Source organism: Neocloeon triangulifer, unplaced genomic scaffold (genome assembly GCF_031216515.1).
Source record: "Neocloeon triangulifer isolate White Clay Creek 2 clone unplaced genomic scaffold, ASM3121651v1 ptg000014l, whole genome shotgun sequence".
Classification (NCBI taxonomy): Eukaryota; Metazoa; Arthropoda; class Insecta; order Ephemeroptera; family Baetidae; genus Neocloeon; species Neocloeon triangulifer.
Genome location: NW_026775556.1, coordinates 27,549,157 through 27,575,322, shown reverse-complemented (window position 1 = coordinate 27,575,322; position 26,166 = coordinate 27,549,157). Strand labels below are relative to the sequence as shown.

At 39.6% G+C, this 26,166-nt stretch overlaps 4 protein-coding genes across 6 annotated transcripts in view; 1 reads left to right on the top strand and 3 right to left on the bottom strand.

The window, feature by feature from the left end:
* Window positions 1-91: 91 nt before the first annotated feature.
* On the bottom strand, window positions 92-4,711 carry LOC132200300 (zinc finger protein 43-like). The gene is made up of 9 exons (XM_059625679.1): window positions 4,558-4,711; window positions 4,408-4,499; window positions 4,169-4,348; window positions 3,903-4,105; window positions 3,708-3,847; window positions 3,540-3,656; window positions 2,737-3,483; window positions 1,342-2,367; window positions 92-966 (listed from the first exon to the last, which is right to left on the bottom strand). The coding sequence occupies exons 2-9, from the start codon at window positions 4,494-4,496 to the stop codon at window positions 319-321; spliced, it is 3,150 nt and encodes a 1,049-aa protein (XP_059481662.1). The 5' UTR covers window positions 4,497-4,499; window positions 4,558-4,711; the 3' UTR covers window positions 92-318.
* Window positions 4,712-4,820: 109 nt separating this feature from the next.
* Window positions 4,821-26,166, top strand: part of LOC132200302 (tRNA (guanine-N(7)-)-methyltransferase non-catalytic subunit wdr4) — a 34,354-nt gene continuing 13,008 nt past the window's right edge. The window contains exons 1-8 of one of the 2 annotated variants that reach the window (XM_059625682.1): window positions 4,821-5,029; window positions 5,211-5,267; window positions 5,329-5,650; window positions 5,709-5,882; window positions 5,936-6,099; window positions 6,157-6,398; window positions 6,455-6,542; window positions 6,692-6,789. In XM_059625682.1, coding sequence (XP_059481665.1) covers window positions 4,953-5,029; window positions 5,211-5,267; window positions 5,329-5,650; window positions 5,709-5,882; window positions 5,936-6,099; window positions 6,157-6,398; window positions 6,455-6,540 — 1,122 coding nt within the window. In that variant the 5' untranslated portion in view covers window positions 4,821-4,952 and the 3' untranslated portion in view covers window positions 6,541-6,542; window positions 6,692-6,789. Of the gene's footprint in view, window positions 5,030-5,210; window positions 5,268-5,328; window positions 5,651-5,708; window positions 5,883-5,935; window positions 6,100-6,156; window positions 6,399-6,454; window positions 6,543-6,691; window positions 6,790-26,166 lie in introns of those variants that run through there. The other variant, XM_059625683.1, reaches the window with a different exon arrangement.
* LOC132200301 (chitin deacetylase 1) lies at window positions 6,766-12,943 on the bottom strand. 2 transcript variants are annotated; one of them, XM_059625680.1, is made up of 7 exons: window positions 12,757-12,943; window positions 11,073-11,208; window positions 10,793-10,923; window positions 9,635-9,784; window positions 8,154-8,960; window positions 7,982-8,097; window positions 6,766-7,295 (listed from the first exon to the last, which is right to left on the bottom strand). In XM_059625680.1, the coding sequence occupies exons 1-7, from the start codon at window positions 12,809-12,811 to the stop codon at window positions 7,062-7,064; spliced, it is 1,629 nt and encodes a 542-aa protein (XP_059481663.1). In that variant the 5' UTR covers window positions 12,812-12,943; the 3' UTR covers window positions 6,766-7,061. The 2 variants fall into 2 exon arrangements, with proteins under 2 accessions (XP_059481663.1, XP_059481664.1); XM_059625681.1 differs by lacking the exon at window positions 10,793-10,923 and adding an exon at window positions 10,558-10,670 and having other exon boundaries at window positions 12,757-12,942.
* On the bottom strand, window positions 17,796-21,388 carry LOC132200704 (chitin deacetylase 1). Its single transcript, XM_059626373.1, has 5 exons — window positions 21,256-21,388; window positions 19,918-20,087; window positions 19,603-19,852; window positions 19,221-19,545; window positions 17,796-19,150 (listed from the first exon to the last, which is right to left on the bottom strand). Exons 1-5 carry the CDS (start codon window positions 21,317-21,319, stop codon window positions 18,322-18,324), a joined length of 1,638 nt encoding a protein of 545 aa, XP_059482356.1. The 5' UTR covers window positions 21,320-21,388; the 3' UTR covers window positions 17,796-18,321.

Sequence of the window (26,166 nt, the reverse complement as noted above, 5' to 3'; positions counted from 1 at the left end):
TAAAAAACAAATCAAAGCACTCAACTATACTAACTCTGCAAATGTATTATATTTAATGCCTCATAATATGCATTTATTTCTCTGATTAAAGCAGTCAGAACTAAGATTTTCTGCCACAGAAAGGATTATTTAATTAACAATGTCTTTTCTTCATCTATTTTAAAAAACAAAGAAGCATAATAATAACAATAATATATTCAAACCAAAGCAAATATTTACAACTTGGGAGTTTTTCCCTATTCTCGAAAGTCAGTGGATTTCAAAATACTTTGAAATTAAAAGAGGTTATTGGCGAATAAATTTTTTCCTGCAATCCATCTACCATTCACCCTCGCCTCCCAACTCGAGGAGCACCTTTTCGCAATCCTCCTCTTCCTCTTTCAAGTGATCCCTCTCAAGATGCTCGATGACCACAGCCTCGGAGCGATCGCGGAAGGAGCACTTGCTGCACTGGTAGATGACGTCGGCGTCTGCCAAGTCCTCTTCGGTCTTGGTGGTGTCGACGACCACCGCTTCAGGGTGCCACTTCTTGTTGTGCGCCACCAGCGTTTCCGGTTTCATGAACTGCTTGTTGCAGGCCTTGCAGTAGTTGGGGTTCATGCCCAGGTGCAGCATCGAGTGCTTCTTCCAGTCGCCGAAGGTGTAGTAGGAGGCCTTGCAGTTGGGCTGCCTGCACACATACGGCTTGTACTTGAGGTGGCGCATCACGTGCACCCGCAGCTTCTGCATCGAGTTGAAAACCTTGAGGCACATGTCGCAGGTCACCCTGCTTGCCTCGTTGTGGCTGCGAGTGATGTGGATGTTGCGTCTCGTTTCGCTGTCAAAGGTCAAGTCACAGTGAGAGCAGGGCAGCTCATACACCGTGTCGTGGTCCAGACGGTGCTCAATGTACTCGCTGATGCCTGGCTGCACTTCGTTGCAGGTCGGGCACGTCAGAACTTCGTCCTTCGTCAGGTTTGGAGGGACCTAATATACACACGTATTTTTAATTAATTTTTAAATTATTAACTGAAATCTTAATTAACAATTAAAACAATAATGAACTGAACAAATACCGACAAAAAATTTCCGGAAAAACCAGCAAGAAATATTTGCAAAACTATTTATGCTTTATTGTGAAATAATTATTTGATTTAAATTGGGAATGAATATATTGGGCGTTTCATGTTGCAAACTTATTCGTTAAATTATTCAAGAGATCACCATTAACTTAGCCGAACTGTGCGAGTTATTTTTGTTCATTTCTAAGTACACATAAACCTATTAAAAATTGTCGATAGAATTTTCTTCATTAATATAGTTAGGTTTTAAATTATTCAACCAATAAAAATTAAAACCCACCTTCTTGCTGTGTTTGTTGTTCTTGTGTTTGCGAACAACATTCCTGTGCAGCACCTCCAGACACTGCGGCTCAGGGCAGATGCGGTGCTGCGTCATGTTGGCGATGTAATTCAGCCTGGACTGCTTCAACTCGTACGGAGTGTGGTCCTTGAAGTGGGCGGCCAGGTCCTCGAAGCTGACGAAGGTGGCGTCGGTGCAGACGTTGCAGAAGTAGCGCGCGTCCTTGCCGACGTGGGTGCGTTTGTGGGTGAGGAACGTGGGGTAGCCGTTGAAGCTGAGCTGGCACGCGTCGCACCGGTACAGTTTGCAGTTGTGCTTGGCTGCCGACCACCTCGGCAGCAGACACTTCTTGCACCTCTCCGGCTCGCGTCTGGTGATGTGCCAGGTCAAGTGGGTCTTCATCTTGTTGGGGTGGATGAACAGGTTGCAGTGTTTGCAGGCCATGTGCTTGGTGGTGATGGTGAGGCAGACCTTCTTGTGCGCCCGGAGCTCGGTGGCCGTGGCGAAGAACGAGCCGCAGTTTTCGCACAGCTGCACTTCGCCGCTGGCCTGCAGCTCTTTGTGCAGTCGCAGCAGCTGCTCGGTGAAGAAAACGCTGTTGCAGCAGTCGCATGGCAGGAATTTGAAGTGCTGGTCGTGGTTCTTCATGGTGTGGATGTTAAGCTGCAGGAAATTGTCCATGCTCTCCTTGCAGATCTCGCACGTGAACTTGTTCTTGCCCTTTTTCTTGGTGATGCGGTGAGGAAGGCCCCCTTTGGTGAAAATGTGGTCCTGGATGTGTTTCTTGAATTCGTACAGAACTGGGAAAATTTTGCCACACTCGCTGCAGTGGTAGTTGCCGTGCCAACTTTTGTTGTGCTGCAGCAATCTGCTTCTGTCGGGGAATTCCTTGTCACACTCGTGGCAATATGAAGAAGGGTGAGGTAAGCTATCATTATGGAGCAAGGTCAGCACTGGCAGCGACTTGTGCTGCTCTGGAAGATGCCGATGGCCATTGTCTACATTTCGGGGCTTAGTTTCATACACCTACAATGAAATAGTTTAGATTAGCAAATAACTTAAAAATTCACCTAAAAAGGGAATAAAAATTTTAATCAATTAAAAGGAAATAAAACAAAGATTCTTTTCATGGCAGTTACCGAACACTTCTCAGTCTCTCAATTGTGAAAAATAAAAATATTGATGTGAGAGTGAATCATTATCATTAAAATTTTCAAAAGTCACCTCCTCATTTTATATCAAATTTATCTTCTATTATGGTCCAAAATGAGGAAGTTATCAACTCTATGAATCAGTGTTAGAATTTGAATAATTTCTTTTAAAATTTTAGCCTATATCTTTTACATTTTTTTCCTGATTCAAATTTCCACTTCGATTTTAATAAATTACCATTACCTGACTGCAGACTTTGCAGAAGGAGAAGTTGCTCTCGTCATGGTAGAGGTACTTGTGCTGCAAGAACTTGTGCACAGTGTCGCAGACGACCTTACAATTCTTCGAATCACACTTCTGGTTGATGATCCTGTCGCCGTACTGCTTTCGTGTCATGAAGTACCTTTTATTTCGAGGCCTCAGACCCCGCTGCCTGACGTCTCTCTTCCGTAGCTCTTGCAACTCTTTCGGAAGCTTTGGTGGTTGGAGTTCCTTCAGCTCAGGACTTTTGTTCAACTTTTGTCTAAGGATGCTCGGTTTTGGCTGCGCAGGAGAGCGTTGAGTCTTCATGAGCATTGTGGGGAAGCCCATGTTGGCGAGAATGACGTTCGGCTTCGGAGCAATGCGCAAATTGAACCTTCTGATTCCACCACTTGGCTGAGCCGCTCCCTTATTTACAGGTTCTTCTATTTCTTTCTCTATTTTAATTGGACCCGTCTCTTCAACAGTGAATTCCAAATCGTCATCTTCTGAAGCAGCTTCATTTTTCCTTGTTTTGGGCTGGCTTGCTTTTCGAAAGATTTTCACCCGCTTTGTAGGAACGTCCCTGGCTGGGTTGGACTTTCGACCTCTTTTGCGAGGAGGTTCTATCTGAGAGGTGCCTTCCTGAACTGAAATCTCAACACTGGTGGACGCTTCTTCTTGTGCAGCTGCTTGTTTTGACAATTCATCTTGGGCTTCCAAAGCTTTCACAAGAGCAAATCGAGTTGCCTGAGATTTTTTTTTTTATAAATTTAATTGTTACAAATAATAAATTTTATTTTAACCTCATCGTTGAATTCAGATTGCGTTGCTCGGCATTGCTCTCTGAAATCGTGGAAGGTCTCAATTTTCTGTATGCAGTGCTTGCATACTTTCAGGGGTAGATGGTCACTCAAGTCAACCTGTTGAAAATCTTCAATAATATTTTTTATCAAGATATTTAGAGCTTTTACCTTGACTGGCAGAAATGTGTTGATTCGCTCAACAAGATTGAGGTCGTTGGCCTTATCGCCGAACAGATTGAACAAAAAACTGGCACTCCACACCTTTGCACACAAGCGACATCGGCTTTTCCAGTTATGTGCATCAGCAACTATGGATATCAATTGAATTATTGAATTTACACAAAAATAAAACATGAATCATACCATGATTGAAAGGTTTGTAGATAAGCTTGTCCTTTTCCGAGATGTGCGTAACTTTGATTTGACACTTCTGGCCAACAGCAAGAGACTGCTTTCGTGTACCAGTAACTGGAGTCAAGATCTTGAAGTTTTCCGGCAGACTGGCCAACTGGGGCTGCAGTACTTCGGGAGTTTTAAACGCAACTTGAGTCATTGTTCTTCTACTCCTGAAGTATGGAAATTTATGAATAATTAATACAAAATTAGGTTATTTGAAATGTCCAACAAACATGAAAACTGATGGAATGGCGTTTGGCTTGAGGATGTGAATATCATTGTTGATGGAAATGTAGTCGTCCTTTTTGAAGTGGCGACTGCAAACCGTCCAGTTTTGTCCGTCGACAAGCTCGTGCGAATTGGCATCAAAGTCGTTATTTATTTCAATGCATCGCTGCTCCCACAAGAGACGCCTTCAAAAATCATTCACGTTCAGAATGAATTCGGAAAAAGACACGAATTAAAATCATACTTTTCATCGTCGTCCGGAAATGCGTGAAATAGGACGTTCTCAGCTGCTTCGCATTGCAGCTCGCCGCAACCTTTGCAAATGTCCGACATGACCTGCAATCGAAATTCCACCGAATTAGCTCTTCAAATTTTGTATTTTCTCGATACTTACGCCAGGAACCACCCGATTGTGTGCAATTAAAGTCGTGAATCCATCTACGCAGCCATTACGTCAGGAATTTTTGATTATCCCGCGAACTCAACACTCAACGGGCGGTTCGATGTGGCTTGGCTGGAGAGAAGGCGTTCCCGTTTTCGGGAACGACCTTGAGCGTCCACTTTCCCTTTTTGCCACAAGGTGGCAGCAGCATCTTGAAGCCAGATTGTTGCACATTCTTTGTCCTTCGCCGCCAGAGGCGCCAGAGTCAACAAAATATTTTGTGTGTTACCCACGTGTGATTTTGCGGTCTTGTTAATCTTTAATTTTTACGATTTTTACCATACAAAACATTTGAAATGTTTTAAAATTAGATTTTTCAATTGCATGCGAATGGAAAAATAAGAAAAATGGCCTCAATTACAGGGAACGACGACATTCTCGTTGTTTCTGGCTGGAACAGCGCTTTTATTTTTGACAGAAAAAGGTAAAAAATTTATGGCGCCCCTTCTACAAAAGTATAAATCTTTAAATTAAATTTTATATCATTTCAAGCAAAGTATTAATATTTGCAATTTTTTGTGCAATTCGTTGTTGAAATGAAAATTTTACACACTTTACAGAAAGCATTAAAAAGTAATATTTTTATAATTATGTCCTCATTGCAGTGGTGCCTTTCAGTCCTTGGATCCTCCAAAATCAGAAGACGAAAATGCAGAAACAAAGTTTGTATTTCACAATTAAGGAGGTACTCTAAATTAAAAAATTCTTGCACATTTCTTGCAGAGGTCCAAAGAAAGGGCAAACCAGTTCAGAACACGCAGACAAACACATGGCCAGCCTGGCCCTGTCCAATTGTGGACAATACTTGGCTCTGGCCTCCAGTCGAGGGACAAAGAGCCTCTTCCTCTGGCATCGGGAAGGATCGACCTGGAAGTTTGTCAGTCAGAGAGCTACGGGAAGAGCGGCAAGCCGGATCAGATTCACCAACTCTGCCTCTTCGATTCTGGTTGCTGATAAAGCTGGAGATGTTTACTTGTTTTCAGTGGCAGAACCGCTGAAGGAGAAGGAATGGCTGCTCGGACACATCACAATGCTGTTGGATGTGGTAAAATTACCAGTAAATAATTAAAAAAATTAGCAATTAATAATTTTTTTACAATTAGCTTGTCTCTGACGATGAGAAATTTGTGATAACCTGCGACCGGGATGATAAAATTCGAGTGGCCCTTTATCCGAACTGCTACAACATCCATTCCTACTGCTTGGGACACACATCTTTTGTCACCAGTTTGTCCTTCCTGCCCCACAACCCTGCAGTTCTGATTTCAACCTCAGGAGTGAGATCTGTTAAATTTGAGATTTTCTATGGCTTATTTATAATAATTTCCAGGACGGCAGTGTGAAATTTTGGAATTATCTTGAGGGCAGAGAATTGTTGAGCATTCCCATTGACAAACACGTCCAGTCATCTGACGACGAAGTCTTGCCAATCAAGCAATGCTCGTCGTTGAAAATTTCAACTGATTCATCACTGCTCAGTGTTTGCATTGGAGGGTAATTTTTTTGCACCACTTCTTTGTATTTTATTTTAAAATTTGCTTCCGTATCTAGATCATCCATTTGTCCCATCTTTAAAATAACCGGTCTGGATCAGCTGCAGATGGAACTGGTCTACAAAATTGACTCGGAAGAAGGAGAGATTTGGTGGATGCAGTTTACTTCTGATCGTAACTTGTTTCTACTTCGGAACAGTCCGAGCCGACCAGTTGAGGTTTGGCGTTGTTCTGAAAATCTTGAAATGAGACTGGATGAAAATGAAAAGATTTTTCAAGATTATTCTAACTTGCTGCAAGGTTTGTGATGAGCTCAAGTTAATTTACATTATTTTGCATTATTGATGTTTTGATAGAATGTTTTGCCTGCCCATCCATCCCTTCAATGTTGTACCGAAAGAAATTTGACGAACCTCCAGAAAAGGCCAAGAAAAAAAGTTAAAGGTAGGACAGTTTTTTTTATAATCTGTTTTATAGTGGGGCGTGGATTGTTTTAAATAATTTAAAATTAAGCCGTGATTTAATTTGGTGCTTTTTTGAAATGAAACGAAAATCGCGTTTTCCTTATCTAAGTATTTTTTCGCTTGTTCCAGACGCCTCGGTTTTATCATCTGGAAATTTTCGGATTCTTTTTGTAAAGCAAAGGGGATAATACAAACGCCATATTAGTAAAAAAACAGTTTTTTTTCTTGTCAACATATTTATTATCACGCACTTCACCTCAAGTAATTCGAAGCGCCTCTTCCTTCTTATTTATAATTTGGCAATGGCAAGGGTGACAACATTCGGCAAATTATAAATTAAACCATTTCAGCTGCAAAATTGCTTTGAAACCTTCCTCGGTCGATCATATAATTTTTGTCTCGTCAAATTACTTTCTTAAATAACAAAAATCCTCACATATTTTCAAGAGAGCGTAGTTGCAGAAAAGTTATTTACAAAAAGGCAATTATTCCCGAAAAATTATCGGCGCTTGTTGAAGCCGTCGCCGGTGGGGTCGAGGATCCAGGGGTAGTTGTTGGGGCATTCCATGCAGGTGAACAGTCGCAGGGTCTCTCCTGGCAGCTCCCTGGTGGTCAGGGGGCAGGCGTTGGGCAGCGAGCAGAAAGGCTGGCCCTTGACGTCGCACTTTTCCTTCCACTCGGAGAAGTCGCGCAGACCGGTCAGCTCGGTGGGGTTCTGCATCCATTGGATGACCTAAAGAGAAGAATAAATTGGTTTATTCAAACAGAAATAATAATAAAAAAGAGAAAGAATTAAAATCTAAATAATTAAAAGGTTGTTGGAACTATTTTTCCAATAAAATTAAATTGTGATTTGTAATCAATTAATTGCTCATAAAGTTATAATAGTTAAACTTATTTTTATAAATGCAAAAGATTTAGAACTTCAAGGAGAGGCGTTCGCAAAAAAAACGGCCCAATCAATAAAAAAAAAGTTTCAAGAAGACTTGTATGAAAAAATTTAATTTATTTGGAGAACGGAATTTATGAGATTTAACATAGTTTTTTTTATGGGAATTTTCTAAAAGATTTTTTCTTCTCAAAATTTGCGCTATCAAAATCGGATAAAATTATCAGAAAATCACGTTAATATCACCCCAATTAAGATTGAAAAATAAAATCATTAGGTCAGTCGACATCAAAAATTTACATTGATCTTATGGAAAAGGTTGAGAATCTTTTTCAGTGTAGATTTCAGAAGCTCCTATTTAAATTTCAAAATCTGGATAATTCAATGGTTTTCAGATTTCTGATCTGTTTTCTTAATAACCATATTTTATAAAATACACTTTCAAATTTGAATTTTTTTACTCTTATTAGTTATTCCTGAAAGATTAAGGACTAAAAACTGAAAAAACTGCTTATCGGAATTTTTTGTACCTGAAGGTTGGTGACAAAGTAGACATCGTTGCGGTCAAGCATTTCCTCGATGAACTTGATCAGTTCTTCCTTGTACTCCTTCTTGCTCTTCAACCACGAGGCGGAGAAGTGCAGACCTGAAATATTTCACTCGTAAATTCAATCCTGCATAAATTTAGGAAAAAAAATTTACCAAGAGGGGCCCTGTTGCTGTTGAAGTGGCGGTTGAAGTTGTGGCGGAGGAGGCGGCCGAACTGGTCGCCGGCCTGGATGTTGGAACAAGAGTCGACCATGTGACAACCGGGCAGGGACTCGTCGAAGGAGGGATCGTCTCTGCGGTCCAACTCGTTCATGACGATTTCCCAGACGGGGTGGCTCTTGCTGGGGCAGTTCTGGGCGTTGCCGTTGCACTTGTGGGGCATGCGGAAGTAGAGGGTGTAGGGCCAGATGGGCACGCGGCCCAGCGAGGCGGTGATGGACGCGTCGTACACGAAGAACTGGTCGGCCATCATCTCGAACTGTTTGTTGCCGCCGACGCGCAGGTAGGGCGCGCGGACGCCGATGATGCTGCCGTCGGTGATGTTGGCGAAGCGCTCGATGATGAGGCGTCCGCCGGCCATCTCGGCCAGCCAGTCGTCGTACGAGCCGGACGTCCAGTATTTGGGCTCGTCGCGGTGCGTGAGCGAGAAGACGGCGATTTCGTGGCCGCGCCGGTGCAGGTCCTGCACGGCCGAGTAGTTGGAGTATTTGTGGTTCATGAAGAAGGTCGCCTTGATCTGGCAGCCGTTCGGGTTCTGGCGCTGACCGTTGAAGATCTCCTCGTACAGGTCGATATTGTCGATGTTGATGGCGCCGTTGAACGTCAGCGTGATCATCTGCGGCACCTGGTTGGGCTCGATGTTGCCGGGGATGCGGGTGCCGTCGGCGGAGCAGAAACAGTCGGGCAGAACGCACTGGGTGGGGTCGCAGTCGGGGGCACGGTTCGGGTCAGTCTCCACGGCTGGAAGGGTGGGAAAAAAATACTAAATTTTTGTTCAAAATTTCAAATATACTAAAATAATGTTTTGGTGAAAATATCAATTCTAATCAAATTTGAGTTTTCCCATAATTGTTGTTCTTTTAACTGGAAAATATATTTATTTATAATATTGCAAAACTTTGTTTAAGTGTACAATAATTATAAAAAAAAAGAAAATAATTTATATTCTAAAAAAATGTTTCGTATAAATTTAGAGAAATATGTTCTGAAGCTCAATGTTAATCTTTAGTACCAGCTTGATTTTATTTTGCTAACTTCAGCTAAGAAAAAATAAAATTTTTATCAATTTTGGTCAAGATGATTTTGAGAAATCCGCACAGGGGTTTTTTTTAAATACACTCTTATATAGTTGATTCCATGTTAAATAATTAAAAATGACCTCTAAAAGCATACAAAATATTTGTAATCTATGAAAAAAAATCAAAAGTTATTGGGTTTTATGCAGAAAACCCTCTTATTACCTTACTCAGTTAGTATTTTATTTTAGTTTCTAGTCTCAAATACGTAACTAATTGCGTTTTAATTAATGATTCAATTGATTCATAATATTGTGTTAATTCAAAGAAAAATCGTACATATTGAACACTATTTTTAATTTTCGACTTCATTAGGTTTCAATGATAATTTGAACTTACAACAGGCGTTCTCGTCAGAGCCGTCCTTGCAGTCGGGCGTGTCGTTACAGAAGAGCTCCTTGTTGATGCACTCGCCGTTGCCGCAGCTGAGTTTGCCGTCAGGGCAGACAGGTTCGTCTGTCTTCAGGAGAGGCTGCACCTTGCGCGGCTCTGCGTTTGGAAAGTAGTGTGTGATTTTGTGTTTTCGGTTAGGGAAACAGAAAAGGTGTTAGAGGCGTAAACGGCGAAAGAGACAGATTGACAAGAATTTCTTCTGTATTGGTGATCTAAGATTTATATTTTCGCTCTCTCTGTACACTACGAGACCTGCAAGAGGTATTTTCACCAAAGAGACCTTTAAAGTTTTTCATCGGAAGAAATTTTTCACCAACACACGAGAAATGTACACTTTTAATTTTAAAGATGGTTCATGAATATTTTAGAAAGAGTAAAGAAAATGAAGCATTTCTTAAAATAATAAATTCCAACACCAACGTGCAAATCGCAAGCAAATCTCATGCAAAACTGAAATGCGCTCATGAAAGGAAAAATGGAAAAGTGATGGAAGAACATGGTCTAGGGTGATATGCATTTGAAACGAAAATTGATAGACATAGAAGGAAAATTTCAATTTTGGGATAATGGGTGGGAATTTGGAGGGCTAAACATTTTCCTTGCGCTGTATGTACATTCAATTTTGCGTTGTGCGAAGCGAGTCTACTTTTACTTTTCAGCCTTCAAAGTCCCGATCGACTTTCTGTGCATTTAAATTAAAAATTCAACCAATTGATTAAAAAAAAATTGCCAGTCACCTTTTGTATCAAACTACTGAGCAATAATAATAATAAATATGGATTAAATATTGAGTGCAACCATCAGTGCTAAATTTCAAAAATTAATTCAAATCTCTTCAGCCAAATCTACTACTTTGTCCCTGAACTTACTGTCGACTTGGTTGCAATTTGTGACTTTTCCTTTCCAATCGCAAGTTTGTTTTTCGATATCAAAGGCTAAGCCACTGGGACAAGAGATTTGTTTAATGCCCGATTTGGTACATCTGCAAACAGCGAACACAGAGAGGGCCATTAGCAAGGGGCAATGATTTCGGGTCCTAGAGTCGCGGGTTCGGCACCGGCCGGGCCAGGTGGGAAATCGAGACTCTACGAGCCCACAACTTACTCTCGAGTTTATCACAGTTCTTGACATTGGTCTTCCAGTCACAAGTTTGTCTGTCAATGTCGAAGGCGAGTCCAGTCGGACAACGCACTCCAGCCAAACGAGTGCCTATATTACCACCTGCTTTGTCGCACCTAAGTTTCGCGTCGGAACAACAAAAGTTGCGTTACGTTCCAAGTTCAACAAGTGATCAATCAAAACTCGGAGCAAATATGAAAATTTTAATTATTTTCAGAGAAAAATATTTTATAATTCTTCGTCCCCACTGTTAAATTTGTTATACCTGACGACGTCTCTGCAGTCTCCTTCGGTGGTGAGGCGGAAGTACTCGTCGGGGGCTCTGTTTTCGCACAATTCGTCTACGCTCTGCGACGCGTCACCGTCGTCGTCGTCATTTTGTCTCTTAAACCGAGCACATTCTGAAAAAAAAACCAAGAAATTTTTTTAGTTTCAATCAATATCTATTTTCTAGAGTAAAAACACGCAGCGTATTGAAAAAAAATTAAGTTAATCACCAGATTTAAATCTAGTTTCTTTATTTAGAGGAAAAAATTGCAAGTTGAATTTGAAAAGTATTCATAAATCAATTGCAATTCTAACATTATTTTGAATTTGGGTGTAAATTGATGACGAGATAGCCCCTGCGCGTAACCAGCTTATGCAACCCGCTGGACGTTCATGTGTAGGGTGGTTGCATGCTTCAAATTTAAAAAAAAAGTAATTTTCCTTCACTGGCAACTAAATATTTTAAATTATTTATATTTGTAATATTATTATTTATAAATCAACTTTTTAATATCAAAGTAAGAAAAATAATAATAATCATAAGATTTTGTTCTACTTCTGCACGTTCTGTCTTTCTAAATATTACATTAATTGAAAACAATGGTGTCTGAAATAATCACGCAGCGTGCAATTTGTGCAATTTTTTCTTTCCTGCAACAAAACGACCTCCGCATTAAAATCCTCCCACGACTCCCACGATTCATAATTTTTTAATTTTTATTTTATCACAATCCTTTGTTCTCGAGGGAAAAGCGAATCAGCTCGAAAGAGAGAAAGATGAGATGGCCCCGATGTGCTGACCTTTATTTTAATCGTTCTTTCACTCTCCTGGCCCGAGGCCCACTTCTCTCTCTGCGCGTTCTACCTGGTTCCCCCGCTCCTTTCCCTTTCTACCCGATGCGATAGGGCATGGCTCTGATCACCGCATCATTATTCAGTACGGACACACCTCGCTGCATTAAAAAGAAAAAAAGGAACTGACCGACTGGAGGGATAGAAAGTTGCAATTGAAAAATAATCTCGGCACACAAGAGATTCAGGAAGCGTTTTGCTTGTTAATCATTATATTGAATGAAATTGAATCGGCTGAAATTCGCAACGCCCGATCGGTTCTTGTGTGCATATCATTAAGAAGAAGAAGAAGAAGTGAAAAAAAAAGAAAGAAGTAGTTTTGCTCGCAGGTATAAATGGATCGAGAAAGGCAAGATATAGCCGGCCGCGTGAAAGCGGTTTTAGCAAGTGAAACTGACCCTATAAACCTACTTATTAGCACGAACACGCTCTTTCTCCTCTCCGTATGCTGAGCGAGGAATTGGCAAAAAGACGAAAGAGAGAGAGAGAAAGATGAAAAAAGAAAGAGCAGATATTAATCGCGTCGAGCCAACAAAGTGCACTTTCGAGCTGCGGTTCTCCGGACTTTTGATTTCGAAAGACGAATTAGCAGATTTTTGCAATCGTTGCGCAATTAAAAAAAAGCACGTTCCCATAACGTGTGAATTAAAACAACTTGGCTCCTTCATTAAGTTTTAAATATGAAAAATTATTTATTACATTTCTATCCACAGAATATTTAGTTCATTTTTTATACTAACTTCAAATTGATCTTGTTCAACCTAAGTTTTTCATCAAGTTTTAAATTTTATAAAATTCTTGATAAAGCAAGACAAGTTTTTGCATCTTACCTGATGTGACAAGGAGGGCTACGCAGACAGCAGCAATAGCCAAGCGTGACGTCATTTTTTTGTGCCGGACGACCTGGCAGTTGTGCTGAGAAAGAGAGTCCTCGGATCTGTCGTGGTCTCGCGCGTACCGCTGTTCTGCGAGACCTGTGGAGGGCACGAAAGCTCTGAGCGGTAAGAAGGTACAGGCGCTAATCCTAGCCTATATATTTATACTAGGCGTCGGTGCGCATGCGCCGACTTTCTTCTGCCACCCTGCGCCTCCTGCCCTGAGCGCCCTTTCCATCACGTAGTGCCCTCAAGTGGGTCTCGTCCACAACTAAATCGCATCTCGAGTAAAAATGTGAGAGTGCACGCAGGAAAGTATGCGCTGCTTTTTCTGTCTCTCGTTCGTAGGCTAAATCTGGCCCGGTTTTAATTGTGGTTTCCAACAGTTTAATCGACGCTAGAAAACAACGGCGTTTAATTGCGAGAATTTCACTTTTCTTGTCACTCGATGTTATTATTGGTTATTTTTGTAAATTCGTTATGCTTGAACGGCTCGATAAAGTAAAAGTCGTCGCATTAGTATTTATCTGGGAAATTAAGTCATTAACATGAGAGCTTTTCAACATTCAAACTCGTTCATATCGCAAAAATTGCTTTTACTGAAAAAGTAAGGAGAGGCTTTAGCAAAAAAAAAAAACGACTTGATCAATATTGATGGTAATTTTTCCTCTCCATTACCATAGCTTTGATTTATAGATGTTAATTCCAAAGAGACATGGTGAGAAAAATTGAATTTACTGTGATAACTGAATTTTTCAAATTCCAATAATTTTTTCACAAAATTAGCCTGATCGAAACTAATAAAAATTTCTAAAAATCACGTTCACATCATCCATATTAAGATTGAAAAATAAAATCATTAGGTTAGTAGACATAAAAAATTTACATGGATCTTGTGGGAAAAGGCTTGGAAGTTTTTTTAACAGTGTAGATGTCATAAGCTCCACGTTAAATAAAAATTTCGCACGTTGAAGTCTCTCCGTGCTTCGGAAAGTGGCACTGGTGGAATAATTGTGACCTGCCTTAAATACGTGATATTTAATGTAATGAGCAATTACACATGAGCTGAATCGCGAGTGGACACTCGAATTTCGCATCCAACCTACAAACCTTGAATTGAAAAGGAGGATGCTTTTCAAATCACCTTTCATACTTCCATTTCGCTCTGCACTTCTTGGCACTTGCAGAATTTATTTGCCATCACTTTTTACCTCATTTCGAATGCAACGCCGACGGGTTCAGTCCGTTCACCCCAAATAGAAATTCGGCTCGCTTCTGTGCAGTTACGAAATAAATATTCTACAACGTTCGAAAACGTGATCATTTTTTTTCTCGGAATTACTTTTTCACTTCTCGAAGGTGTAAAATTCAAGGACTTCTCTGAATTTCCTTGGACGAGCGCCAGATTTGTTCAGATTGATCAACTCTTGCTGGCGAATTTTGTTTTCTTGTCGGGTAAAAATATTCAGGCCCCTGCAGATGTGCTTCAGGGTGGAGAGTTCAGGGAAAGTTGCCTTCAATATCAGCGTCTCGATTTTTAAATCCCGTTACGCGCTCGTTTTGTACTTTTATTGTAAACTCGGCCACTTTCAGTGTATCTGAAGAAGGCTTTATTAAATATTAAATTAAGTAAAAAAAATTTTTTTGTTTAAAATTCTATCTTTGTTTGGACATTGATTTTCCCCGAGTACGAATTTTCCCTTCTGGACCAAATAAGGTCGCGACCTGGTACCCTGAATATGAGCGAGAGAGTCGCCGGTATTTTTGTATGTACGACGCGGCAGGCAGCTCGACTCAGCACACCGCGTGGTTTATTTAGTGGAAAAGAAACGAGTTTAAAGAACCCGTTCTCGATCACATCAGAGTAAAAGTAAAAAGGTCACAAAAATTTGTAAATTAAGAATTATAAAAGAAACCCGTTTGATGTCGGTTGTGTGCACGAGAGCGAGGAGAGTATCTCTCTGTTGGGCACATGTCTGTCCGCGCGCGCGGTGAATTGTGATTGCACACACCAGACAAGCCATTATTCCCGACACCGGTCTGCCTAATTTGCTAAATTATATGCGAAAGGGCCGCTCTAACTTCGCCTATGCGCACGAACGCTCAAATTCGGCGTTGTTGCTTTTATTGGTGATTTCGGTGGCGTAATTTTATTGGTCTCACTTTTTAACCTATGCAGTTATACCTCAAATTATGTTTCACGTTGAGAAATTTGCTGGTGAAAATTGCTTCTTTTAGTGACCATAATTGAACACTTTAATTTTGAATTTAATTTTTTTTTTTAAATTGATTCCTTGGCTATTATTTTTGTACTTTTTTGTCCAATTGCATTAAAAATTATCAATTGTTGAACAAAACGGCATCACCACTGCTAATATTAAAAAAAATGAACCACTGGTTTTTTTTTAATATGACACACGTTAGGAGTCAGAATATACAGTTGAGTTCAAAATTCAAGGAGCTTTAACAGATTTAATAATATTAAATTTTCGTTTAATTATTTAGTTTTTACAAGATTCTTGCTATTGGTGGTGACGTTTTTTTCCAATTAATTTCTTTTCAAATAAATTGTTATTAATACTTGAAAGTAAACAATGTGATGTATCGTCAAATAAGCAATAAGCAACAATAATAATTAAATTAAATTTTTTTTATTGACCGAGAAGAATAATTAATAATAATGTCCTGGCCGATTTTGTGCAACTTGAAGACTCCTTATTTACATAGTCAAATCAAGTCCTCACAACAATAGAAACAGATTTTTTTATTTTTTTTTTAGGAAGAAAATTGGAAATTTTCATCACCATTGTTTTAAATTCTTGATTTTACTAAGCCAATGATGAGTCCTTAAGAGGTGGAAAAAAATGCGTAACACTTTTCTTAAGTAGGTAAAAATTTGGGTCTATAATATGAACTTTTCAGTTTTCTCTAAGCCCAACGACTGAAAATGTTCCCAATTTGGAGATCAACAGATTAATCAAGAATAGGTTTAAAATTTTCATATAAAAAGTAGATTTTAATATTGCTTTTCTGTGGATTTTTAAAAGAGGCACTGCAGCTGAAGTCGACTTAGGTGATTTATTTATTTATTCGTTCAAATTATTTAAAATTTTAACCACCTCACCAAATTGTTTTGGAAATTTTTAACGCACACTTAAAAGAAATAATAAATAATCATAGTATTTTTAAATAATTTATTACCTAAAATAATGCAAATAATGTTAACATCTCTATCTGGAGTATCTGGACTTTTGCCAGAATCTGTGGTGCAGAGATTTCTTTCTACATGAGAAATTGAATCTGTCCGTTTAAAGTATGCACTTAAATTATCGACCGGCTCCAATTTTATTGAGGTGGCGCATCATAAATATGCAAGTTTCGCCTTCGCGTTGGAGACGACGATCCCTTGGCTCGATCGCGGAGAGAGAGAAGCGGCTGTGCGGAATTTCTCTTCGCAACTTCTCCATCAGCATTACAAACATCTTCTCTGCATTATTTTGTACATAATGCATCATGTACTATCTCCGCGGTGGCATCGGCCGGCGCTTATTTATTACCCAGGGTTCATTTCGAGTCGTAGGAGCAACGGCCCAGCTAGAGGTGACATAGAGGAGAAATGCTCACGGGGCGAGCCGGCCACATTCTTCAAAAGGGTGAGGCGCTGCTGCCGAGAATATACGAGAAATCGAAAGCAGGAAAGTAGTGCTGTTGTTGTTTGTTGTCTTCTCATTTAATTATTCAAGGCGCCGCCGCGATCATCTCCGCCCAACGCGTCACCCGACTTGTTTTCGGCGGCGTAGTTTTTCTAGTTACCCAATCCGAATTTTCTCGAGACTGATATTTTTTTGTTTTTCGGTGACGCACGAATTTTTTTGCTTCCTGTGTATAGTGATCTTTATTGAACAACCTTCGGCAAAACTCTAATAAGCAGAGTGACTCACCAAATAAATTAGAAATAATAAAAGAAAAATATTAACACTCATGTTGGTGCAGCATAATTCTCCGTAGAAAGTGAATTATTTTTTGTTATTTTGAAGTGGCTGTATGATAAATAAAATTGCACTTTTTCCGCACAATGACAACTTTTCTCCAAATGCAGAGGCGTCGTTATTCTTCGGACTTTCTACTGGAAAGGAATATTTAACTGCACATTGTAATAAAGGGTGCAAGCTCGAGTGTGTGTTTATCTCAACGCCGATTTTTTTCAAGTAGCGTCGAGAACTGAAAGTGAAAGTCATTGCGGTAATGAGGTCTGCTTCCCTATGCTCTTTTTGCGCCTCTCGAATTGGCACGCCTTGGAAGGTTTCGTCGTCTCTCGTTTGTAGATCAGTGTGACAATTTCCTTACCTGGTCAGGGCGAATCACTTGCCGTGCAGCGGCCTTGGTAATGAAACACGCCCTTAATTTCGCCTGTTTGTGTTGAGACAGCCTTCAATTGTCGACTTTTATCTCCGAGAGATATTTTATTGACAGCTACTCTACAAACCGTCGAGTGAAAAGAGAGCACGGAAACGGCGCCGGCTTGCCAATAAACCTCATCACGCGCCGGTACGTGGTGTAGATCGACTAATTTTTAAACGCTCTCGCGGGTAATTTGAGTAATTATAATGTGGGGCAATCCGCCGGAGATCTAGATTTGCCAAATAATTTGCATATATCTGCGCGGCGTGTTACATCAGAGGCGAACTTTTTTATTTCCTTCTCCACCCAAACTGGATTTTATGATTAGTCAGAGGCAAGTTGGCAGAAAAAAGCTTGACAATAGAGCCTATTGAATATTCAGAATCATAGATAGCAACTCTTCGCGCACAATGAAAGCAGCCGCGAGAGAAAGAGCCGCGACCTTTAATGTAGTCTAGACGCCCTATTTGACCCAGATGCGCAAAACTTCCTGAATAACACGGGAGAGAAAGGTGTTTTTCATTTTCCAAATGTCATGCGATGTAAATTATTTGCGCGCGAGGAAGGAATTGATTGAGGAAAGCATAAGCGGGTTTTATACATGAAATTATTTTTATTTCATCACAAGAGATGGTTTACAAAATAAGTCGATGACTTGAATTATGTATTAAAATTATTCTTTATACCCATACACACAATATTAATGGCAAGATGTTTCTTTTTCTTCGTTTCACAATTATACAGCAATTAATTAGTAATGGAACTCGTTGTTTGTCGTAACAGTCCTTGCTTACAATTAGCTCTTTTTATTTAGTCGTTTTTGTTGCTCATTTAAATATTTGCCTTTTTCTTGGAAATTTTGTGAATTTGCCATTTTATACGAAAGCCTTCTTACACAGGCGGTGTTTTAAGTTCCAGAGAATTTAAATTACTAACGCATTTAAATTATGATTTTGATCTGCGTCGGCCGCGCATGAGAAGAGGATTCTTTCTTTTTCATTTAAATAATTAACAGAAACGATCAGCCATGCGCAGGCGACCCTTTCAGTATTCGAAAATACTTTTTTTTTTTATATATTCTCACATCTTTAAATATTTAGGCACATCGTGGTTGTCTCTTTAGAAGAAACCGTCTCCAGTGGGGTCGTTGACCCAAGGGTAGTTGTTGGGGCACCTGACGCAGGTCTGCAGGTTGACGGTCTGTCCGGGCAGCTCTTTGCTGGTCAGCTTGCAGGCGTTGGGCACCCAGCAGTGGGGCTTTCCCTCGACGGTACACTTTTCGCGCCAGGGCTCAAAGTTCTTGACCTCGGAAACGGTGCGGGGATTCTGCATCCACTGGATGACCTGGGTCATAGTGACGAAGTAAACGTCGTTGTGGTTGGCCAGAGTCTCGTCCACCCAGTAGAGGAAGGCGTCAAGATACTCAGGGTTGTTCTTCAGCCAGGCGGCGTGGAAGTAGAGACCCAGAGGGGCGCGGTTCTGCTCGTAATGGCGGTCAAAGTTGTGATTGAGGAAGTTGTAGAACTGGTCACCAGACAGGATGTTGGAGCACGAGTCCACCATAGCGCAACCTGGCAGGTAGTCATCAAAGTTGGGGTCTTCCCTGCGGTCCAGCTCGTTCATCACCATCTCCCAGACGGCGTGACTTCTGGTCGGGCAACTCTGCAGGTTGCCGTGACAACGGTGGGGCATCCTGAAGTACAATGTGTACGGCCAGAGGGGAGGGTTGTGCAGGGGAGCGGTGATGGAGCTGTCGTACAGGAAGGCCTGCTCCTCCATCATGGTGAACTGGTTGTTGCCTCCGACACGCAGGTAGGGAGCCCTGACGCCGACGACCGAGTTGTCAGTCATGTTGGCGAACTTCTCGATGATGATACGCATACCAGCCATCTCCTTGGCCCAGTCGTCAACGGTGGCGTTGCTCCAGAACTGCTCGTCATCGTTGTGGCTGAAAACAAACAAACACACACAGATAACCATCAAAGTCTGAATCTACAAGAAGGTTGAAGTTAACTTACGTGATGGAGTGAACGGCGATTTCGTGTCCCTTGCGGTGAGTTTCCTGGATGGCAGAGTAGTTTGAGTACTTGTGTGAAACGAAGTAAGTGGCCTTGATGTCGCAGCCGTTGGGATTCTTCCTCTTGCCGGTGTCAAACATCTCCTTGTACAACTCGATGTTGTTGTTGTTGATGGCATCATCAAAGGTGATGACGATCATCTGAGGAACGTCCTTGGAAGGAAGGTCTCCGGGAATGGAGGTTCCGTCCTCAGAGCAGAAGCAGTCAGGAAGAACGCACACGGCAGGGTCGCAGGGAGGAGCGCGGTTGGGATCATTGTCAATGTCTGAAAATGAAAAAAAAAATCAGAAAAGTCCAAACGGTAGAGCTGGAAAATAATTACCGCAAGAGTTCTCATCAGAACCGTCGCTGCAGTCCTTCTCTCCGTTACAGAAGAGGCCGCGCTCGATGCAAGCTCCATCACCGCAGGCCAGAGAGCCTTCAGAGCAGAGGGGCTCGTCGGTGTTGAGCAAAGGCTTGACCTTCCTCTCCTTGCTCTTCAGCTTGCAGTTCTTGACCGCGTCCTTCCAATCGCAAGTCTGCTTCTCAATATCGAAATACAGACCAGCGGGACAACGGATGGCTTGCAGACCCTTTAAATTTAATCAATTTCGTTAGCCCTGATTTGAATAATAAAATAAAAAGAAGTTAAACGTACAGAGCTAGTACACTGGATGACATCACGGCAGCTGTCACCCTCGCCGGCAGTCAGTCGGAACCATTCGCCAGCGTCCTTGTCCTTGCACAACTCAACCTCGAAGTTTTCATCTTTCTTGCTGTCGTCCTGGCGACGGATTCTTTTTAAAATTTCAGACGCATCTGCGCTAACTGCAACAAACAATATAAAAAAATGCAGAATTTACTGGTTTGCTTTTGTTCGAAAATAGCCCTCAATTGCAGCTCAGGAGAAAGCACAAATAACCCCGAGCGTTGCCGGTCGCTTTCTTAAAATTGAAAGTGACTCGATCGATTTTTACCCAGCGGTGCAATGCTCGTTTCAATTTGTTGTTCTGCGCGTGCATGTTTAAAAGGCGTGGGTGAAAATTATGATCGTTCTGGAATTCTCTACACGCTTTACTGAATTTCATTATGCAACACTGACTGCATTTCTCATATATTATTAACAGAAAGTGTGAAGTCGTTGCGCAAGACCGGCGCTACTATTGAAGTTTCTCACCACACCGAGAAATGTATAATTGCCAGTTAACTTAATTAACGGGCGTCGTCGTAAAAAACGACGCTAATTGTTTCGCATTTAGGCTCCGGCGCGATGTCACATTCGGAAAAAAAAGCAAGCTCATTGACGTGGGGCTGTGAACCCGAGGCTTTGAAAGTTGCTCGAATGTCCTAGTAAGTAAGCATCCGAGCACTTACTCTCGGTACATTAATACTGAAGCAGTTAGTGAAATCTCGCATTAACAGCTCTTGAACATTGGCGTCGAGAAAGAAAGGAAGCGAGAGACGCCCTCGACCTCTTTTTAACGGTGCTGCTACCGACTTGCGCATTTTTTTTTCATCAATTAATTTTCTCTGATGGGAGGGCTCCGATTAGCACGCGCCGGTCTAAATGAAGATCATAAATTTAAAAGCTTCCGACCAAAAAATTTCTCCTTATTCGGGGTTGAAATATTTAAATAGAAACACGCCTTTGTGAACAAGAAAAAGAAATGCAGAGCCAAGGTTTGAGTAATTAGCGAAGCGACTGTTGCATGCGTTAAAGTTCCCAGGATGCACACGGTCACAATCTCAAGAATTATGAAAGCATTTTAATTTAATTAACATTAAGATGTGCATTCACATTTTATTTATTCAAGGCGCATTGAGTCTCTGCATAAAAATTATTTAAAATTCAATAAAATTGTTGATAAAGAAACAAAATTTAACCATTGAAGATAATAAAAAATTAATTAATTTTTTTAAACTTCAAACTATTGCGAATCGAAATGCTGTTGTTGAGAGGACTAAAAAAGCACTTTGAGGAAAAATGATAACTTACCGTGAGCTAGGGCAACTGAGAAAATCAAGAGGCCTAACGCCAGATGTGCCTCCCGTCCCTTCATGATCCTGACTGAAGAGTGGCCCGGCCAAAGCTCTCCCTGACTACCTAGCTAGACCTTTACCTGAGCGGGAGGGGGGCGCGCAACTTTCACCTGCTTGCGCCGCGACGATGCCCGCGCGCGCCGCGAGTTCACGCTGCTCGTCGTTACTCTAGGATGGAACCGTACCTACTTTGCCAATGTATAATTGTAGTCGTGAATGAACAGCTCATCTCTTTCTCATCAATTAACACGCGCAGAGATGAAACGAGGCACCGAATCGTCGGTTTTTCGCTTTTGCAATCACGCGCACCACCCGATCGGAGGTGCTGATTGAGCAAATCGATCGATGTGCAAATAAATTGCGAATCTTTCTCGATCAATTGGATGCGAAATTCGAGCAGCGCGCAATCACTGCCGCGTCCATAAATAACACCAACCGACTTTCCCTGCAGCGCTGCCAAGAATCTCGTTTTTCTCTCAATTTTTCCTGCACTTCATAGAAAACGGGTTGGTCGACTTCTATATTTTCATTGATAACCAAAGAGAGAAATTTATTATTTTTTTTTATTCTTTTTATTCTACATATTCTGTCAACTCCACCTTCCTTTGGTCGAGGCTGCAGCGCGAGCGACCAATTTCACCGTTACATATCATAAAGCAGCTACCTGTCTTGAGCTTTTGCGGCTTTGCTGACAGATATATGTTTATCTCCCACACACACACATACCGCTTGTTGGTCGCTCGCACTTGACTCGTGTCTCATTAATCAATGAAATTTCTTTTCTGCGCCCTCAAATGAACGCCCCACTATGAGCGAGGCGAGCGAGTGGCCCAATTTGCATTAACGGATAGTTTGCCTTTAATTGCTTTTTTTCCTCATAAAAATAACAAAGGAAAGAGCAAACAAAGATTTATAAATTATAAAGTAGAATAAACAGCAATGATAATTTAATACGATATATTTTTAGCAGAGTTTATTTCATCACAGGCGTCTTAGTTCTAAAATTTATTTATAGGTAATAAATTTTCGAATAATTTTCTCTTATAAATAAAAAAAAATTTTTACTTAATTTTATTCATAGAAATAAATTTTTTTATTCAATTTTGATTTAAAAGTTAAATTTTTGTATTTTATTGGTGTGAAGAAATTGACACTTGAAAAGATGATCATGGAGATGAAGAGACCGGGCTTTTCCTAGATGTAAAAATTGTTTCTATTAAAGGAAACGGCTCTTGCGGTTTTGGTCACGGTCTGCGACCCCATTTCATGAGCAAGAAAAATACAAAAAATTCAGTAGCTGCATTTGTTAGTTTTTAAGATTTTGAATTTTTATGTTAAAATTTGGTGTTTTTCAATTTGCTAATTTTTGTATTTTTCTTGCGCATGAAATAGGGTCGCAGATCGTGACTGAAACGGTAGAGCCGTTTTGTTTTTGAATAAAAACAATTTTTACTATGAGGAAAAGCTCCCTTAAATTTTATTTTCATGTTAAATTTAATTTTGATAATGTTTAATTTTCTTCATTTTGAGTGCCGTTAAAAAATTAAATTATTACTTTTTCTTATCTAAAATTTTAATTACAAAACTTTAAATACTAATATATTCATCGCCGAGAAAGAAAAATTAAATTATAATTCTGAAACATTGTCTGGTTTTAGATTGAACAATTGCACTCTAATTTATTAATTTGAAAAAAAAAACTCCTGTTTTTTGTGAATTTAAAAAAAATTCTAGAGTTGATTTTAATTTAACAATTTGATTCATGAAAAAAAAATACTTGAATTGACGGTCTCTTAAGTGAAACATTTGAGGGATTAAGGTCACTTGTCGCTGGTGATGAAAATCTAGAGGAATGCAGGATCAGAAAGCAGCTCGACAGCATAAAAAATAAATAGCATAAATCGAACGCTTAAGTGGCTTATTAATATTTTTTGGAGGCTGAAATTCTGCACGGCACGATTATATGCGTATTCATGAGTTTTTTTGTGTTTTGTTCATTGACACGGCAAGGTGATATGTTTGCGTTCATTTGCATGCGTAATGACAGTGCCAAAATAAAACGAAATGTCACCAATAAGGAAGCGGGAAACATCCGCGCGGCCAAATGGAGCAAGGCCATAATTAAGAATGCTCCTTGTCCCGCTCTCATTATCTCTCTGCACCGGGCAAGGCCTTTTAAGGCGTTGTCCCTTTTGCGACTTGATCTCGTCACTTAAATTGACTTTCGCAAGATTAAACCAAAATACATACTTACTTACATGCACTGGTTTCATGCTTGGCCAAACAGAAAATACATAACAATATCATTGGTTTGCCGCGGCCTTTGCTGCCAGTTTGTCCACTTTGCATCCGGAAGCATATTAAACGCTGGACACGCAAATTTCTCCGATTTGCGGCTGCTCTTTTTTGCTTGTTCGCGTCACTGTTTGAAGCAAATCCACGGTCATTTCCTCATGATTGCAATCTGTCGAGAGCACGAGACTATTATTATTGGCCAGACGCATTCTTTTCCTGCTTTTTTATGCTTCCTTCAGAATGCAGCAAAACAATAATTAAATTTAAATTGACTCTGAATAACTCTGGTTAGTAAAGATATATAATTACAAAATATATAGGTATCTACTTTTGTATTAAATAAAAATTATATTTCATTTTTTGATCAGTTCTCAAAATGATATTTCTTATTTGTAAAAATATTTCTCAAACATTTTACATCAAGCCATTCAATATTTTTGTTTTGTCACCGCAATTGGGATGATATTAAGTTGATTTGAATGAATTTTCACTGGTTTTATTCAGGTTGAATTCTTATTATTATTATATAAATTTTAGAACATTCTCTTAAATATTTATGCTTCATTTTTAAATTCAGTTTTCAAGATTAAATTATAAACTATTATTAACCGTGAAACCCAGTTCAATCTCAATGAATATAATTCTATACAGATTACTTGCACAACTGACGAGACTAGTTTATTGAAATAACAAAATGCAATAAAAACACAAAAATATTTATTCCATGATAAATTTTTAAAAATTTTTAAATAAAATTTAATAAAATTAAAATTATATTTTACAATAAAAAAATCTATCGAAAATTATGAAATAAAATTATAATTTTATAATGTTATTCAAATTTTTTTTTATCTCAAACGGGAATCATTAATATTGAAAAAAGACCAATTTTTTTTAGTGAAAAATTTTAACTTCGAGTAATTACAAAAAAAAAATCACTTCAAATATTTTCTTACAAAATTATTCAAAAACGTGCTATTCTAATGAAAAATTTCATATATTTGCTTATAAATTTTTCCAAATGTCAGTGTCTGATGTCGGAATTTTCAATAATGATTTAAATTCCAACCTTTTGTTAATAATTTATCAACAATGCCTTGTTAATTAAATTGCTCACAGAGAAGAAGATTTGTTGCACAAAGTCGACTTACGAAACGCAAGGGTCGTGATCGGATACGTTTAAAAAGAGACTGTGCTGGCTCAAGTCGGTGAAAGAGAATCCGGCCGGCGTCTGCAGCGAGCAAAATTAATTGCCGGGTCGGCTGCACAATTAGCGTCGCCGCCGCCGCATCTCGCGGCCGATCGTGAGGGTAATGAGCAAACATGCAGCAATAGTGCAATTGATATTCCAGTGGTGTGTGTGTTGTTGTAACGCGGCTCAAGTGAGCTGCACCTTGCATCTTTAAAGGGCGGCCATAAAAGAGAAACACAAAGAAGGGCCTTTTCGGTTGCCAAACGCATCTATCTATTTATCTCGCATCCGCCCCAGATCGCGCCAGAAGGTGAAGCAACTCTCGCACGCCATAAAACATATCGTCGCTTTGCCGATTAAAGAGCCGCCGCGACGATCGGCCCCTGATTCTTGATAATGATAAGCGGCGTGCGAAGCTACTTATGCAACCCGCCGGGCTCTCTCCCAATGCTCAAATTGCTGCCAATAGGTCGTGCTGTTTGCAAGTTGCAAAATATTGGCAAGAATAAATATTTTCACAAAACACCAATTCTTTAAGTTTCTTACAAATAAAATTATAAATATTTATTTAATGTTATTTAATAAATATATAAGTATTTTTTTGCTTAATTTAAAATAAGAATTATCACAATTTTAATTATATTATCTTTTTTAACACTTTTTGTGAGCGTAATAAAATTTTGCTTTTTTATTATTTACATTTTTTATCATTTCATTTAAAAATACTTTTTTTTAAAACAAATAAATCTAGGCTGATAAACTTTATTGATATATTAATGTTAAAACGTAATTTATTTTCGACATACATGATTGAGGGAATTTTATTATTAGAAGATATTAATGATTACCGCATTTTGCAATAATTTAATTGGGCCTTAATTAATATTAACAAATCATTCAAATAAGGTTATTTAAATAAGAAAATAAAAATAAAATTATCTGTAGAATTTGCAACAAAATTTTTGTAAAGTTGCGGCCTTTTTAATAACCACACTGTATTGAATCATCATTTTTTTCAAAAAATCAAAATTACTAACACTCTTTATCACTTGAATGGTAACACTCGAGGTGGATTTCATGAAAATAGAAACCGGGCGAACCTTTTTGCAAAAAAAAAATGAAAAAATCACAGTATGAAGCTGTTTACTGACTCTTTTGCTTGATTAATTTCTGCAATTTTTGTTTATTAAAATTAAATTTTCCCAATTTTCTTTTTAATTTTTATTAATTCCTCCCACTTAGTTTTAGTTGGGACACGACAAAACCCTAGGTTTTTAAAGTACCAGCAGACCGCAGTTCGCCTTTGGGGTCAGTTGTCCTTTATTTTTTCATTTTTTCTCTGCAACGAGGTTCGCCCGGTTTCTATTTCACTCTTTATCA